This window comes from Azolla caroliniana, unplaced genomic scaffold (assembly GCF_043228905.1).
Source record: "Azolla caroliniana isolate FFs.n. ecotype wild unplaced genomic scaffold, voAzoCaro1.0.p SCAF_1, whole genome shotgun sequence".
NCBI classification, from domain to species: Eukaryota; Viridiplantae; Streptophyta; class Polypodiopsida; order Salviniales; family Salviniaceae; genus Azolla; species Azolla caroliniana.
Genome location: NW_028230436.1, coordinates 8,311,314 through 8,325,262, shown reverse-complemented (window position 1 = coordinate 8,325,262; position 13,949 = coordinate 8,311,314). Strand labels below are relative to the sequence as shown.

Below are 13,949 nucleotides of genomic sequence, written 5' to 3'. Positions count from 1 at the left end.
TAGATAGATACATACATACATACATACATACACACAACACACACACATACATACATACATCCATCCATCCATAGATAGATAGATAGATAGATAGATAGATAGATAGATAGATACATACATACATACATACACACACATACATACATACATACATACATACACACACATACACACATACACACATACACACATACACACATACACACATACACACACATACATACATACATATATCCATATATCCAGATTCCATACATACATATATACATAACTACAATATGTACATACATACATAGACAATCAACCAATCTTCTTATTATGAAGGCTTCCTGCTTCCCCTGCCCCTTCCTCTGCTCCTCTGCTCCTCCTCTGTTCCTCCTTCATCGTGCTCTGCAAATGACGTACGCCAAGGAAGAAGCTTCGATTACGCGCCTCTAACCTCTCAGGTATTTCCCCTTTCCTTCATTTCTCTGAAGACAACCAAGAAAATCTGAAGTACGGAATACACACATGCACATAGGGGTGTGTGTGTGCGTGCTTAATCGTATAGGCCCTGCAAAGCAGCCCTCCCTTTGCCTCCATGTATTGTGATTATAGTTTCCATCTGTTATCATTACTCAGATGGAAGAAGAGCCTCTTCTGGTGCGCCATTCCAGCCTCTATAAAATTCTGGAGGATGTGTCGATCTCTGCCGGGGCAGAAGACCAGGAAGCACAACTGAACAGGAGGCGAGCTATCCCCTCCCCAGCCTCCCCGGCAGCATTGATCAAGGATAGGCTCATTTATGGCCCTGATTCTAGCCCGGGATCTTTTGTTTGGTTGGATTATGCCTTGAAAAAACCGGTTTTTGAAGAAGAAGTGCAGTCCGAAACACCCTCTCCACACAGAGGCAGGGGCAGAGGCAGGGGCAGCAGTAGCCGTACTCACGGAAACTGCATGTGTCCATGCACATGTGGTGGCAGTGTGGCTGATGGATTTGTGTCTGAATCAGATAACAGTGTTTTTGATGATTCTTTTCTGGACAATATAGTTGTAGGTGGTCATGGAAGTGGCCACCAAACCTACCTTGCTGACCTCACAAGGATGGATCTTCTTGATATAAGAAGCCCAAAGGCTCGTGATTCTGATGTGAGGAGAGAGACGTGGTCTCCAGCAGCAGCAGCACCACCACCACCACCACTGTCAGCAACAGCAACACCAGTGTCCGCAGCAGCAGCACAGCAATATGTCTCAAGGCCTGCCCACATTAAGAAACAGCTACATAGGTCAAGAACAGCTCCAGCAATGGCTGTGATGGCAGACTTGGGAAAGCCACATGCAAAACAGGATTCATATTCATCATCATCACCTCTTATATCACAGGCTTTTATATGCTTAATAGCCTACCTTGTGTTCGGTGTAGGTATCTATATGTGGAAGGAGGATGACTTTTCCGGAACATCAACTAACAGCTTTGTCGATGCAATCTATTTCTGCATTGTCACAATGTGCACCATTGGATACGGAGACATTACTCCAGCTACATCCCTATCTAAACTTTTCGCGTGTGTATTTGTGCTAGTGGGGTTTGGACTTATTGATATTCTTCTAACTGGAGTGGTGAACTATATTTTAGATCGACAAGAAGAGGAACTCCTAAATTCGGTTTTATACACAGGACAATATCGAGCTGCCCGAAATTACCTGGTAGATGTAAAGAAAGGGAGGATGCGAATTCGGTTGAAAGTAGTAATTGCTTTTGGTGCCGTTACCATGTGCATAGGCGTGGGAACATTATTCATGCATTTTACCGAAAACTTGGGGTGGCTGGATTCTTTTTACCTTTCTTGTATGTCTGTTACAACAGTGGGGTATGGGGATCACGCTTTCAAGACCACCTCAGGAAGGATCTTTGCTTCCATATGGCTATTAGTAAGTACTCTTGCAGTGGCCAGATCATTTCTATACCTTGCTGAAGCACGAATTGAGAAGCGCCATCGGCTGCTAGCAAGGCGTGTCTTAGAGAAGGACATGACATTCGGAGATTTGGTTGCAGCTGATCTCGATAATGATGGCCATGTTAGGTATTTCTATACCATCAATGCTTTCTCTCGATGCATCTTATTTATGAATATGTAAGTGTTGGTATAGTGATTTCCTTTATAAGCAGTACATCTCTCTTTTTGATTGGCCATATAAAGGTACTGTCAACATATAAAGGTTCTATGTAATCTGGAATAAATCTATGGTTCAGTGACCAGGAGTAAGATATCTCCTTAATAGTCATTATATTTTACAAAGTGAAAAAAGACTACATAGCGATTTGGTGAGCAAAAAACTCTTCTCGCCGAGGAGGAACATAGGAGGCCATCTAGATACACGCTCAAGTCAATGCATAATTGGAGTCTAGATGGCCATCTAGATACACGCTCGCTGAAAATCTCTTTCTAAACTAGTTTACTGGATACCTAAGGGATCCGAATGAGCTTGTTTTATAACTTACAGAGTCTCATCTAAAATGAACCCATTATTCTTTTCTTTGACCTAGGGAAGTATCCCAATTACAGTCATTTAACTCCTACCAATCGCCCATATTTTCTTTTTCCCTTCGGTTTTTTCTACTTTAGTAAAGCCAAGCTATCCTAGGGACCAGGTTCTTCTCAACAGCAACTTTTTCAATCCCTTTTTGCTTTTCAAACTTGTCAACTATGTGCTCCAATTCATCAGTGCATAATCCAATGAGAGTTGGTGAGGTGGGCGTCCTTGCTTAGCATAGTGCTAATAAACAAAATCTGAAATTCCATCTCATATACAAAAATGACATATCAGCCTCTCAAAGATTTGAGGAAATTGCAAGCATATATTCCCTTGGTCTTGGGGTTCATCCATGTGTCTTCAAAGATGCTCATGAGGCATGTAATCATAGGCTATGCCATGTTGCAATGCACAATTAATTGTATCACTTTTCCAATCATGTGCTTACTTTCTTGTCCATTTGAGCATCAGTCGTGATACCTTAAAGATCTCCTGACTTGTATGTGGCCAATTTCTTCAGCCTCGTGCATGCATCCTCAATAATAAAGAAGAAAGACATATATGAGATATAGCTATAACACATCCTCTTTTGTACATTGGATTGTGCATATGAGTTCTTACAATGCATGCAGGGTTTAGTTACCATAACTCTCAACACGAGCCCAAGATTTACCACATCCATCTGATGTCTCTTGGTGTGGAGGAATTGTTGATTAGCTTTCCATATTCTTTTCTTTTGATAAATAAGTTTTTTGTATGCGTGTAGATACACATTTGCCAGCTTTCCTTATCTTTGACTATGCCTAAACTCATAAAGTACTTCCAAGCTGCGTGAAATGCATTTTTAAACCATTTTTTTCTTTGAGCTACATTTAGTAGTGCCTTTGCAAGGCATGTGCTAATGAACTTCTTGAAAGCTTCCCATTTGCTTTCAAGTGTTGCACCATTTGGAACATTCCCTTTTGTAATATTTCCTCAACCATGTTGGCATGTTGAGAAGGTATTTATTAAGTAGTGAGAAAGTGGAGCTACATAAACCAAGCCCCCCTCTTGTATATGTGGTTGATTACATGTTGAGTTGTTGATTCTATAGTCGATTAGCATTTGAGGTTGCTACTATTGTAACCTTCCCCCATTTGTTATTACAAGTTCTTAATGGAACCATTAGAACTTTCTCTCTGAGTTTATATGCTCATCATTATATCTTATGCAATATTACATACATGGTCACTTAGATGAGCAACATGCTTGTCATGCATCACACATGTGCGGCAAGTGGTGATCACACATCACATTCATCACATGCACTCTTATTCGAACACCTATTTAAGGAGAAAGTATCAAATCATCAAGGCATCAAGAAAAATACATATAATCAATTAATCAAGCTATCTTCCTACCAAACAACATTGTGGAGTTCATTCACGTCCTTCTGTTATCCAATTTAATTATATGTCAGCTTGGCTCACTCTATTCTTGTCCAATTTGTTTATGTCCAACTTGAACAATCCAAGATATATTGGAATGTGAGGGCAACGCATTCATATATATGAAATATGTTGGAACCATTCCTGCATTTCAGCATACCAACAAGGAGTCTGTTTTGCAGTTTTGATGATTTATGTAATCATAAGTATTTTCATGATGGGAGCTCCCAAACCTGTTTGGATGAAATCACTGATCAGAATAGCACATCGAGAATTTATAGGGATTGTGCCAATTGCAGCCTAAATTTTACCATTGAGATTTTGTAGGGATTGTGTTAGAAGTCCATTAACAACCACAAATTTTCTCCCAGGTTCTTTGTATTGTATCTGTTCATATCGTTTTGCAAAGGCATCAAGGGCTGAATATCCACGAGATAGTTGATCATAGGCAACCTTCGTATGGAAAACAGAGACCCTTTGAATGTCATTCCTAGGTATGTGCAGGATTGTGCGTATGGCACTTTTTCACTCCCAATAAGAATTCCAGTTCTGATGTTACCCATGCCCAACTCTTGTTAAATACATTCACTGTAGTTTTCTCAAAAATTGCTAATAAATCTTTGCCTGAACAAACTATAAGAAAGTATGTGAACAGTTTGTGTGAAGCGTGTGATAGTGTGCACTGTGCCAAAGAAAGCCATAATAAAAGAAAGCAGTAATTTGGAAACTAAATAAACAAACTTTGGTTTATGCAGCAAATCAGACTTTGTGGTGTACAAATTAAAACAGATGGGTAAAATTGAGGACAAAGACATAAGAGAAGTATGTCAACAATTCAGCCGACTGGACACAGATAATTCTGGAAAGATAACTTTGTCATGCTTTCTTGATCTGCACACAGCCCCATCATCAACCTAATGTGTATTATAGATATATCATTCTTTGAACTACCTTAGTTCTGATCATTTTAAAAGTATGTGTGACTTGTGCATGTGAACCTGTTTTTTTTCTTTTTGAAAAACAGGGTTGTATCATAACAGTGCCAAAAACCATTGTAATTGCCAAGCAGCCTGATTCTTATGACTGTACTTGTCAGTCAGTCTACTTTTGACACATTTCAGACTTTCAGATTTTCACTCATCAGATCTTTATATGGTTGCTATTCCTGCAAACATAATAGAGAAGCATCAATCAAACCTATTTTTCAAATGTTTCTGGTACAATATAGAAACATTCTTTGGTCAGTTCCACCTCACATTTAGGCGTAATATAACATGCTATGGCTATGAGAAAAGGTGTGACAAGGGTCATACATGTGTGAGCATTGCCTCTCTGATTAATCATGCCTGAAACTAATATCCCAAAGAATAAATATCAAAATGCCAGAAAACAAATGGTTGGGTCATGTATAGTTTTCAATGCCAGAAAACCAATGCTCGGGTCATGTTTAGTTTCGATCCAATATAAGTTTATTATACCCCTTCATTGTATCCATTGTTTCTTCATTTAATCAGCATTTTAGAATGAATATTGAAAATGGATAGTAAAGAAGCCGTTGTATCAAATCATCAAGCTCTTTTATGTAAACTTTGGAAATAGAAAAATTATTGTTACTGGTGTATATGATAGTAGTATATTAAAAATATGAAAGAAACCCAAGATTGTGCCTTCATGATTTTTACATTAATTGACCATAATGTCATATTTTTTAATTTCAGTTTTATTGATGGAAACAAGAAGAAAGATCCAATATATACCCCTCGTATGATGGGTGATATTGGTTATATCCTTTGCAATTTTTTTAAACATTGTCAGATATCCCTGGTTGATATTTCTCCTTTTTCACTTATTTAAAATGGAAAGAACAACGTTCTAGAATTCCCCATTATCTGTGTATTTTGAATTTGCATTTTGGGCGGCAAGTTGATGAACAAAAACAGGGTTCTGATGACATTGTATTTATGACATTTCTGTTAATATTTGTGGTATGTATTGTGATGACAACCTTCAATTAAATAATTATGTTAGCCCAACACCCTTGTGTTAAATCTCGAATATTGTGTCAATATAGAGAATTACTTTGTATGCATTAGATAACAGCATAGTTATATGGTTTAATGGCTTTGTTGTTCCAGTTTTCATGTCAGGGAAATTATATGGTTCCCTTTGTCGATGTCTTAAAAAATCCTTTTGTACTGCGTCCAAAACCATCAGTGGTATCAGTCTTTAGCTACGAATTTTATTTTTAGCATCATGACTTCATGTAGCTACCAGTTTTGTTTGGATCATTGGACTACTTTGATTTACTGAAGATGGTGGGTTAGCTATTTGGGTGTTGGATTATAACATAACGCATTTTATGTTCCAAATGACCAACATATGTGAGCCTCAATAAATAATTGGTATGTCATGTGACCAACATGTCTCAACATTATTATGGTGCCTCCAAGTTTTGTTTGGATCATTGGTCAATTCGTATTTGCTACAGATGGTGGATTAACTATTTGGTAGTTGATGATGTTCCATCTCACCAAAGTCAAGTGTTCACAGATAATATGAGTGATTTTATGTTCCAAATATTTCAAGGTCATATGTTGTTCCGCACAGCTGATGTAGCAAATGATCAACATACGTGATACTCACGAAATAATTTGGATTCAGACTTACTTGCTCATTCATCATGTAACCTGCATATCTGAAATGTTATCAGGACGCATCCTCTACAGTATCAGGCCTATATCGAGCAACATTGCAGCCTTCCACGAGTAATAAATAAATGCCTGTCTTGGATTCTTTTTGCCCTCCTTCCTTCTGATCATTAGCATTATTACTATTTTCTGCATCCTCTTGCACACACAACTTGCTGCATATATATATTACTCAAGATGAGGTAAGCTGCATGATCCATTCCATCTATTTGCAATGCATGTTCAAAGGCCAACCTTCCAAGTTTTTCATTGTCCCTTCTTTGACAACCACTCAAAACAGCATGCCATACAATCAGATTGGCAGAAAAAGGCATCTCCTCAATGATTACCATCACCCTATCGAAATGACCAGCACGAGCAAAAAGATCGATCATACAATTAAAGTGCTGTAAAGTTGGGATGATCCCATAATCTTTGCTCATGGTGTTAAAGTATACTTGGCCAGTTAGAAGTAAACCTAAGTGGTTGCATGCATAAAGCACAATAAGGAATGTGATGAAATCTGGCTCAACACCATGCATAGTCATTTTATTGAATAACTCAAATACACTGCCGTCTTTGCCCAGTTGTGCATATCCCGCAAGTAGGGAATTCCAGGAGACAACATCCTGAAGTGCAAGCTCATCAAACACTTCTTGCGCCTCTGTAATTGCACCACATTTCGCATACATATCTACGAGTTCACGTCCAACTAAAATGTGTGGAAACAATCCTTCTGATACAATCTCAGCATGTACCCATTGGCCTTTCTCCATGGTTCCTACTTTCGCACAGACTTTCAAAATGCACACAAATGTAACAATATCAGGAGAAAAACCAGCAGATCTCATGTCTTCAAAACAGCGAAATGCTGTTTCAGCATGATCATGCTGCAAATATCCAGAAATAAGGGTGTTCCATGAGGCCACATTTCGATATGGAAGTTCGTTGAACACTTCTTGAGCTTTTTGAATTGCGCCACTCTTGGAAAACATGTCGACTAAAGCATTGCCAACCAAAGCATGCTTATTTATCCACCCTCCCTTCAGAATCTCAGCCTGTATTTCCTGACCCTTATCAACTGCTCCTACTATTCCACAAGCTTTTAATGCGCTAATAAATGTGATAGCATCTGGAGTGTAGCCCTCCCATTGCATTTGTTCAAAAATACGTATAGCTTCTTTACCATATCCTTGTTGGACATACGCTCCAATTAGCACATTCCATGAGATCAAGTCTCGAACAGGAAGATCATCAAAGATCCTCTGCGCTTCTGAAATCATGCCACATTTGGCATACATATCCATCAAGGCATTGCCAGCAGAAATGTGTTTCTCCATCAACATATCCGCAACAAACCTAGCATGTATTTCTTGACCCTGTTGTATCCTTCTTGAGCTGCCACATGCTTTTAGAATGCCAACAAAGGTGATTAAATCTGCAGCAAACCCCTCTGATTGCATTCTGTAAAAACAATTCAGTGCTGCTTCATCATCACCACTATCATAAGCATGGTCATATTGAGAATATGCACCGATCATTACATTCCAAGAACTTAGATCTCGGAGACGTAATTCATCAAAGACTTCTCGTGCATTTCCCAGTGCACCACATTTGGCATACATATCCACCAAGGCATTGCTAACAAAGATGTGACCCCCAAAAGTTCCATCCCTGATAATGTCAGCATGAAAAATTTGGCCCCTCACCAAGTCTCTCAAGCTGCCACAGGCCTTCAAGACACAAACAAGTGTGACCGAATCTGGTGAGAATCCATCCATATGCTCCATCGCTTCAACACAATCCAGTGCTCTTCTGTACGGACCATATCGAGCATATCCGGCAATGAGAGCAGTCCAGGCGACGAGGGTGCGTTCAGGAAGATTGCTAAGTACTTGTTCAGCTTTCCTGAGTGCACCACACCTGGCATAAGCATTAATGAGAGCGCTGCCCACATGAATGTTCCCCAGCAAGCGGGCCCTTACAATATATGCATGTAGTCTGCTTGAAGCAGACAGATCTCTCTGCTTGGAGGAAGCCTTGAGAAGAGCAACAAGAGCTGCAGGGGAGTCACCTTTCACTACTTGCAGTTCTTTGCTGTTGCAAGTACCTAACGAACAAAGCATGAAGACGTGGATCAGACTTCGGTGGGTGGAGGGGGTCTTCTTCTACAACTTCATGCCAAATTGGTGCCCATGTTTTATTTTGTAGCTATGAGTCATGACCATGATGACAACGATTGGGGCATGTTCTGTTGCAGGGTGTGGTGAAAGAGAGGATTGTAGTGAGGGAAACAGAGGGTTGCCTTACCTTCTGGAGCGATTTGCAAGGCATAGATAGATAGGCACATACATATTCATTCATTCCATTCCATTCAAGATGTTACTCCCTCCCCTGTTTTTTCATGTTTGCTTCAGCTTTCTTTCCTGTGGATAGGCACATACATACATACATATTCATTCCATTCCATTCCATTCAAGATGTGACTCCCTCCCCTGTTTTTTCATCTCCGCTTCAACCTTCTTTCTGTGGATAGACACATATATACATATGTACATTCATTCCATTCCATTCAAGATGTTACTCCCTCCCCTGTTTTTTCATGTCTGGTTCAGACATCTTTCCTTTGGATAGGCACATACATATTCATTCATTCCATTCAAAGATGTGACACCCTCCCCTGCTTTTTCATGTCCGTCCAAGACTTCTTTCCTTTGGGTCTCCCTCGACAAGGCGATGACGGTTTCAACGAAGGAACGGGACAGCAACCACAAATGCACGTTCTATTTCACCCTGCATTCGGGCTGAACGAATAATGCAAACACGAATACACGTTTCATTAACTAGACCCATGTTCCTTCCTTGGGAGGAACCTCGGATGATTCATGCCCATGTCCAACTCTTGAAGTTGACATCTCGGAGTACACTAAAAGGAAGCAAACACCGATGCATTAACTGCCTTCGTGAGATCCTTTTGTATAATCCCACAACATCTACGATTACACCGAAAAGGGCAAAGAATCTCATAGAGATAATATCATGTGTAAATCCTACATAATATAAGCGCTTCACATCCACCAAGAAGCTAAGACACATGAATCATCATCATAGGTGGCAAGTTATATCAATCCCTACGATGAAGATGATGCATAGTTTTCTATGTTTTAGCATCTCAATCACAATCCCACTTTGTTTTGCTTGGATCATCTTGACTTTCACTAAGAAGATTTGTTGTGCTTCATCACCTCTTTGACATTGATAGTGCGCACTATTTGTCTTAGCAAGATGCATGTCAAAGCTTGAATGCGTTTGAGACGGGTAGTGGCCCAATAAAAATGTTGATTTGGGAACGGGTTTTGAAAATGGAATTCATTAAGGAATCATCTAAAAGTTTGGAGTGTTAACATGATGAGCATGGTACTGGTTTTGTTTCACTATAAAACTGTTTTTAAAAACCCTCCACTCTCATCAATTCAATGATGCTTTTCGTGAGTACTTGTAATGTACTCTCAAATTCTAGCAATGAAGTCGACATTTCAACTATTATGGACTTCTTTCTAGTCAATTCCTTTCTCTCCTTGTTGATCACACTTGAAACTAAGACCTCTTCCTATCCCATATCCTTGTTGATCACACTTGAAACTAAGACCTCTTCCTATCCCAATTGAAATTGTGAGCGGAGGGGGGGCGTCAGAGTGATCCATATATATTCTTGTAATTAGACAAGACGTGTCGTGCCTAGGGTGTCTTTCTTATTGCATTTAACGAGCTCAACATGGGTCTCTTTCCTTACTACTGACAAGGCCTCACTCCAAAATATGGAGTAATGGGGATGGCCCATGCATCATGGACAAAGTAAGGAACTAACTATGTACATATGTACAACATATAAAATACATATATACATGCCTAACTCACTAGCTGTGGATGAATGGTTGGTGTCTCAAAACTCAAATGAAACATGTCTTTCTTCTTCTTCCACTGTTTGTTTGCGTTCTATCATCTCTGTATGTATTATGTATGTATGTATATCCACACCATTCAATAACTGCATAATTAGCCATTCAATGAATGCAGAGATGAAGAGAGAGAGAGAGGAGAGAGAGAGAGAGAATGGGAGGAGGCCACTGGACTGCATAATTAACCATTCAATGCATATTAGCCATTTGTCTGTCTGGCCCCTCCTTTTAAAGCTCCCTCCCTCCTCCATAGCCTAGCCTGGCCTACTCTCTCTCTCTCTCTCTCTCTCTCTCTGTCTGCCTGTCTGTTTGTCTGTGTCCTGTCTGTCTTTATGGAATGAATGAGTGAGGGGTGACTGTCTGCATTAATAGCACACACGCTTGGACTTAATACTGATTTGATTAAACACACACACACACAATCTCTCTCTCTCTCTCTCTCTCTGTGTTTTTTTTTGGTATGCATACGTAGTTCAGTTAATTTACTGTAGGCCCATCCATCATACACAACCTAACCTTCCCCCCCCCCTTTCAATCTTAACACCAGTCGGGCTGCCATTCCATTCCGTCTTCTTTCAGCTCCATCCAACAAATCCAGCCAATTGTTCACATTATGCTGCTCTCTTGATTTAATCCTACTTTAGGGTTAGGTCAAGACGGCCTGATGAGCGGTGGCGGTAGTGGGGTTGTCGCCGCAACAGCAGCAGCATCTCCATTAATGGAGGTGGAGAAGATGAGCACTGCTGGGCTGGGCTATGGAATCGCTGTAGCCGTGGGCATCTTGGTGCTGGTTTCCACCGTCATGCTGGCTTCTTATGTTTGCGTGAGAGTACATGGAAGAGCAGCACCAACGTCTTCAGCCACAGAGGGGGGTGCAGGGAGAGGAAGAGGAAGAGGAAGAGTACTGAGAGCAGTGGACTCAACGGCGACGGCTGCAGCTTTAGATGCGGTGGTGGTTGTGGAGAGTAGCGGCGGCAGGATTAGGGACGACGGCGGCGGCGCGACGGATGCAGTACAAGATCAGGCTACGGCTATGGCTATGGCTATGGCGCAGGGCTCAGCATTTGGAAGTGGTGGAGGAGGATTGGCTGCAGGAATTCATGATTGGAGCCTCGGATCCGGCCTGGACGATGCCACGCTCGAGACCTATCCCAAGTTCTGTTATGCTCTTCAGCCAGGGAAGCTCTACTCGACTGGCGGTGACGACGATACCCTGTGCTCCATCTGCCTTGCGGAGTACTGCGATGGCGAGGTTCTCCGGATGCTTCCGGACTGCCGCCATAGCTTCCATGCCACCTGCGTCGATGCGTGGCTGCGGCTGCACGCGTCGTGCCCCATGTGCAGGTCCACCTCCCCCATGCCCACCCCTGTCTCTACCCCTCTCTCCGAGCTCATTCCACTGGCACGCCATCCTCTACATGGACATAACTACAGGTGAGAGATTTCCGACAGCAAACACAGTTCATCATCGTTTTCCAGAACTACTGGCGAACATCATGAGGAGGATTGCATCCTAACGAGCCCCTCCATCTCAATTCGCAATGGAAGATCTCTTGGTTCGGATGATGATCTAATTGTCTCACAATCCACCCTCAGATCAGGTTATGCAACCATGGAGATCTTCCATGAATGGGAAGATTTATATACCAATGAGGTGCACCTGTGTGTTTGTGGATTGCTTGATATGTATATCGGCAATTTCACCCACTATACATCATATACGCGTATAGGCGTCTGCCCATTTTTGTGTGTGTCAAATCAGTCAGAAACAGTGAATGGGTATAATTCTTGCTTCGTTGTTCATTCGGTGCACAACATTCAAGTTCATAATTACTGGAAACCAAACCACGATCTTTGCTCGCTTCTCTTTGTTTTTGCATCTGCTTTTGTTCCTGATATGTTTAGTTAGAAGCGTCTTGTGGCACCAATGGTTTGGGTTCATTTCATTGCTTACACAATTATAATAGATTTCTAGACTATAACATTTGATGGAAAAGAATGGTCTTTCCTTGTTAGATGTGAGCCCAGATTATTCATATGATCCAATCCCCAAAATGCTGGCAGTGGCATGTCCCCAAATTTGCCTTATCATTGATTGATATGATGCACGATCCAGAGTTTGTTGTATGGTTTGTGTTATGAATAATGATGCTAAATGAAAATCATAGGATTAGTATTGCTTTGTCTGATAACGTGGCTGGCATACAACTGTTTACCCTTTGGCTCATATATGTAGTGTCTTTTCAATGAGTAAACTGTGCATTATGGTGTACGTTCAGATACCAATGTATACAGAGATGATATACCAATTGCTCAAGTTGGTGCATGGCAATACAAAAACCTCTTATCAACCCCATTCCAATACATTGAGCTTATACCCTAAGATATAAAGGTGACCACTGACTACCTTTTATCTAACACATAGGACCATTTATTCTATGTTTACGTTGTGGTACTCCATGTTCAAGGTAAAACATTCTAATTGCAAACATGAATATGTAAAACATTGATGAATAGAGGACCAATTGCAATCATGGCTTGTAAAAAATGTCTTGAACTTCCCATTATTAATAGATTGCTTAATAAGCACATTAACATCCACAAACCTTTTTCCAAATTAACATCCATATTAACTTAGAACATGAGGAGTATAGCAATCATTTCAAATGCAGTCAACAAACAATCTATGTAAAGGGTGTTTAACAGAACACATTTAAACCTCATCATTCGGTAGGATTACAATGTTGGTGTAGTTTTTGGTGCCCTTCAAATAACAAGGTTGTTTAGATTACAACAAATACCTAGAGTACAGCTAGATATTTATTAAATTATTATAGGTGTGCAATTTATTAGATCGCTCATACTGTGCACAGTGTTTCGACAACCTGAATAAATATAGAAGAATATAGTAATCAAGGACAATATATCCAGATTAAGATCTTTCCATACTGAAGTGGACCTTTTGGCTCATTCGTGGCCTAAGTTAAGAGAATGGACTGAACTAGTGATACCGGAATTTACACTAGCGATTACAAGAAACCTTTTGGCAAAGTGGTCTATATAGCATACCAAGAAAATGACCCATTTCTAAAACAGTAACTTGGTTTTGCTAAAAGAGGCAGATTCTATTACTCCAGGATAATGAACCATCCCAACGCCATACTCTCAAAAAAATGGCAATTCCAGAATGATACTAACGCATATGACAGGCAGTCTTTTCAGTCATGTTCTCCAGACCGTGAGTGTATTTTCATCTTGATTTCACATCATAACGCTCTAAAGCACTAGGTCACACAACACCTAATAAACAAAAACAAAGAAATCAGTAGCAAAACAGCTGGTCTCTGCTCTCTGTCTACAAA

At 40.5% G+C, this 13,949-nt stretch overlaps 3 protein-coding genes across 3 annotated transcripts; 2 read left to right on the top strand and 1 right to left on the bottom strand.

Moving 5' to 3' along the window:
* The first annotated feature begins 324 nt into the window (after positions 1-324).
* Positions 325-5,560, top strand: LOC147868813 (two-pore potassium channel 5-like). Its single transcript, XM_087323654.1, has 4 exons — positions 325-446; positions 622-2,063; positions 4,697-4,855; positions 4,966-5,560. Exons 2-4 carry the CDS (start codon positions 622-624, stop codon positions 4,976-4,978), a joined length of 1,614 nt encoding a protein of 537 aa, XP_087179780.1. The 5' UTR covers positions 325-446; the 3' UTR covers positions 4,979-5,560.
* A 1,087-nt stretch (positions 5,561-6,647) lies between these two features.
* LOC147868812 (pentatricopeptide repeat-containing protein At4g33990-like) lies at positions 6,648-8,754 on the bottom strand. Its single transcript, XM_087339572.1, has 2 exons — positions 6,884-8,754; positions 6,648-6,804 (listed from the first exon to the last, which is right to left on the bottom strand). Exons 1-2 carry the CDS (start codon positions 8,752-8,754, stop codon positions 6,648-6,650), a joined length of 2,028 nt encoding a protein of 675 aa, XP_087195698.1.
* A 2,393-nt stretch (positions 8,755-11,147) lies between these two features.
* Positions 11,148-12,556, top strand: LOC147868811 (uncharacterized). Its single transcript, XM_087323646.1, has one exon. The coding sequence runs from the start codon at positions 11,252-11,254 to the stop codon at positions 12,023-12,025; it is 774 nt and encodes a 257-aa protein (XP_087179772.1). The 5' UTR covers positions 11,148-11,251; the 3' UTR covers positions 12,026-12,556.
* The last annotated feature ends 1,393 nt before the right edge of the window (positions 12,557-13,949 follow it).

Excerpts from the sequence above, each read along its gene's own strand:
- LOC147868813 (XM_087323654.1), top strand. The coding sequence starts at position 622 with ATGGAAGAAGAGCCTCTTCTGGTGCGCCATTCCAGCCTCTATAAAATT. Across the intron at positions 2,064-4,696 it reads GATAATGATGGCCATGTTAG|CAAATCAGACTTTGTGGTGT; the intron begins GTATTTCTATAC and ends TGGTTTATGCAG.
- LOC147868811 (XM_087323646.1), top strand. The coding sequence starts at position 11,252 with ATGAGCGGTGGCGGTAGTGGGGTTGTCGCCGCAACAGCAGCAGCATCT.
- LOC147868812 (XM_087339572.1), bottom strand. The coding sequence starts at position 8,754 with ATGCTTTGTTCGTTAGGTACTTGCAACAGCAAAGAACTGCAAGTAGTG. Across the intron at positions 6,805-6,883 it reads GACAATGAAAAACTTGGAAG|CAAGTTGTGTGTGCAAGAGG; the intron begins GTTGGCCTTTGA and ends ATATATATGCAG.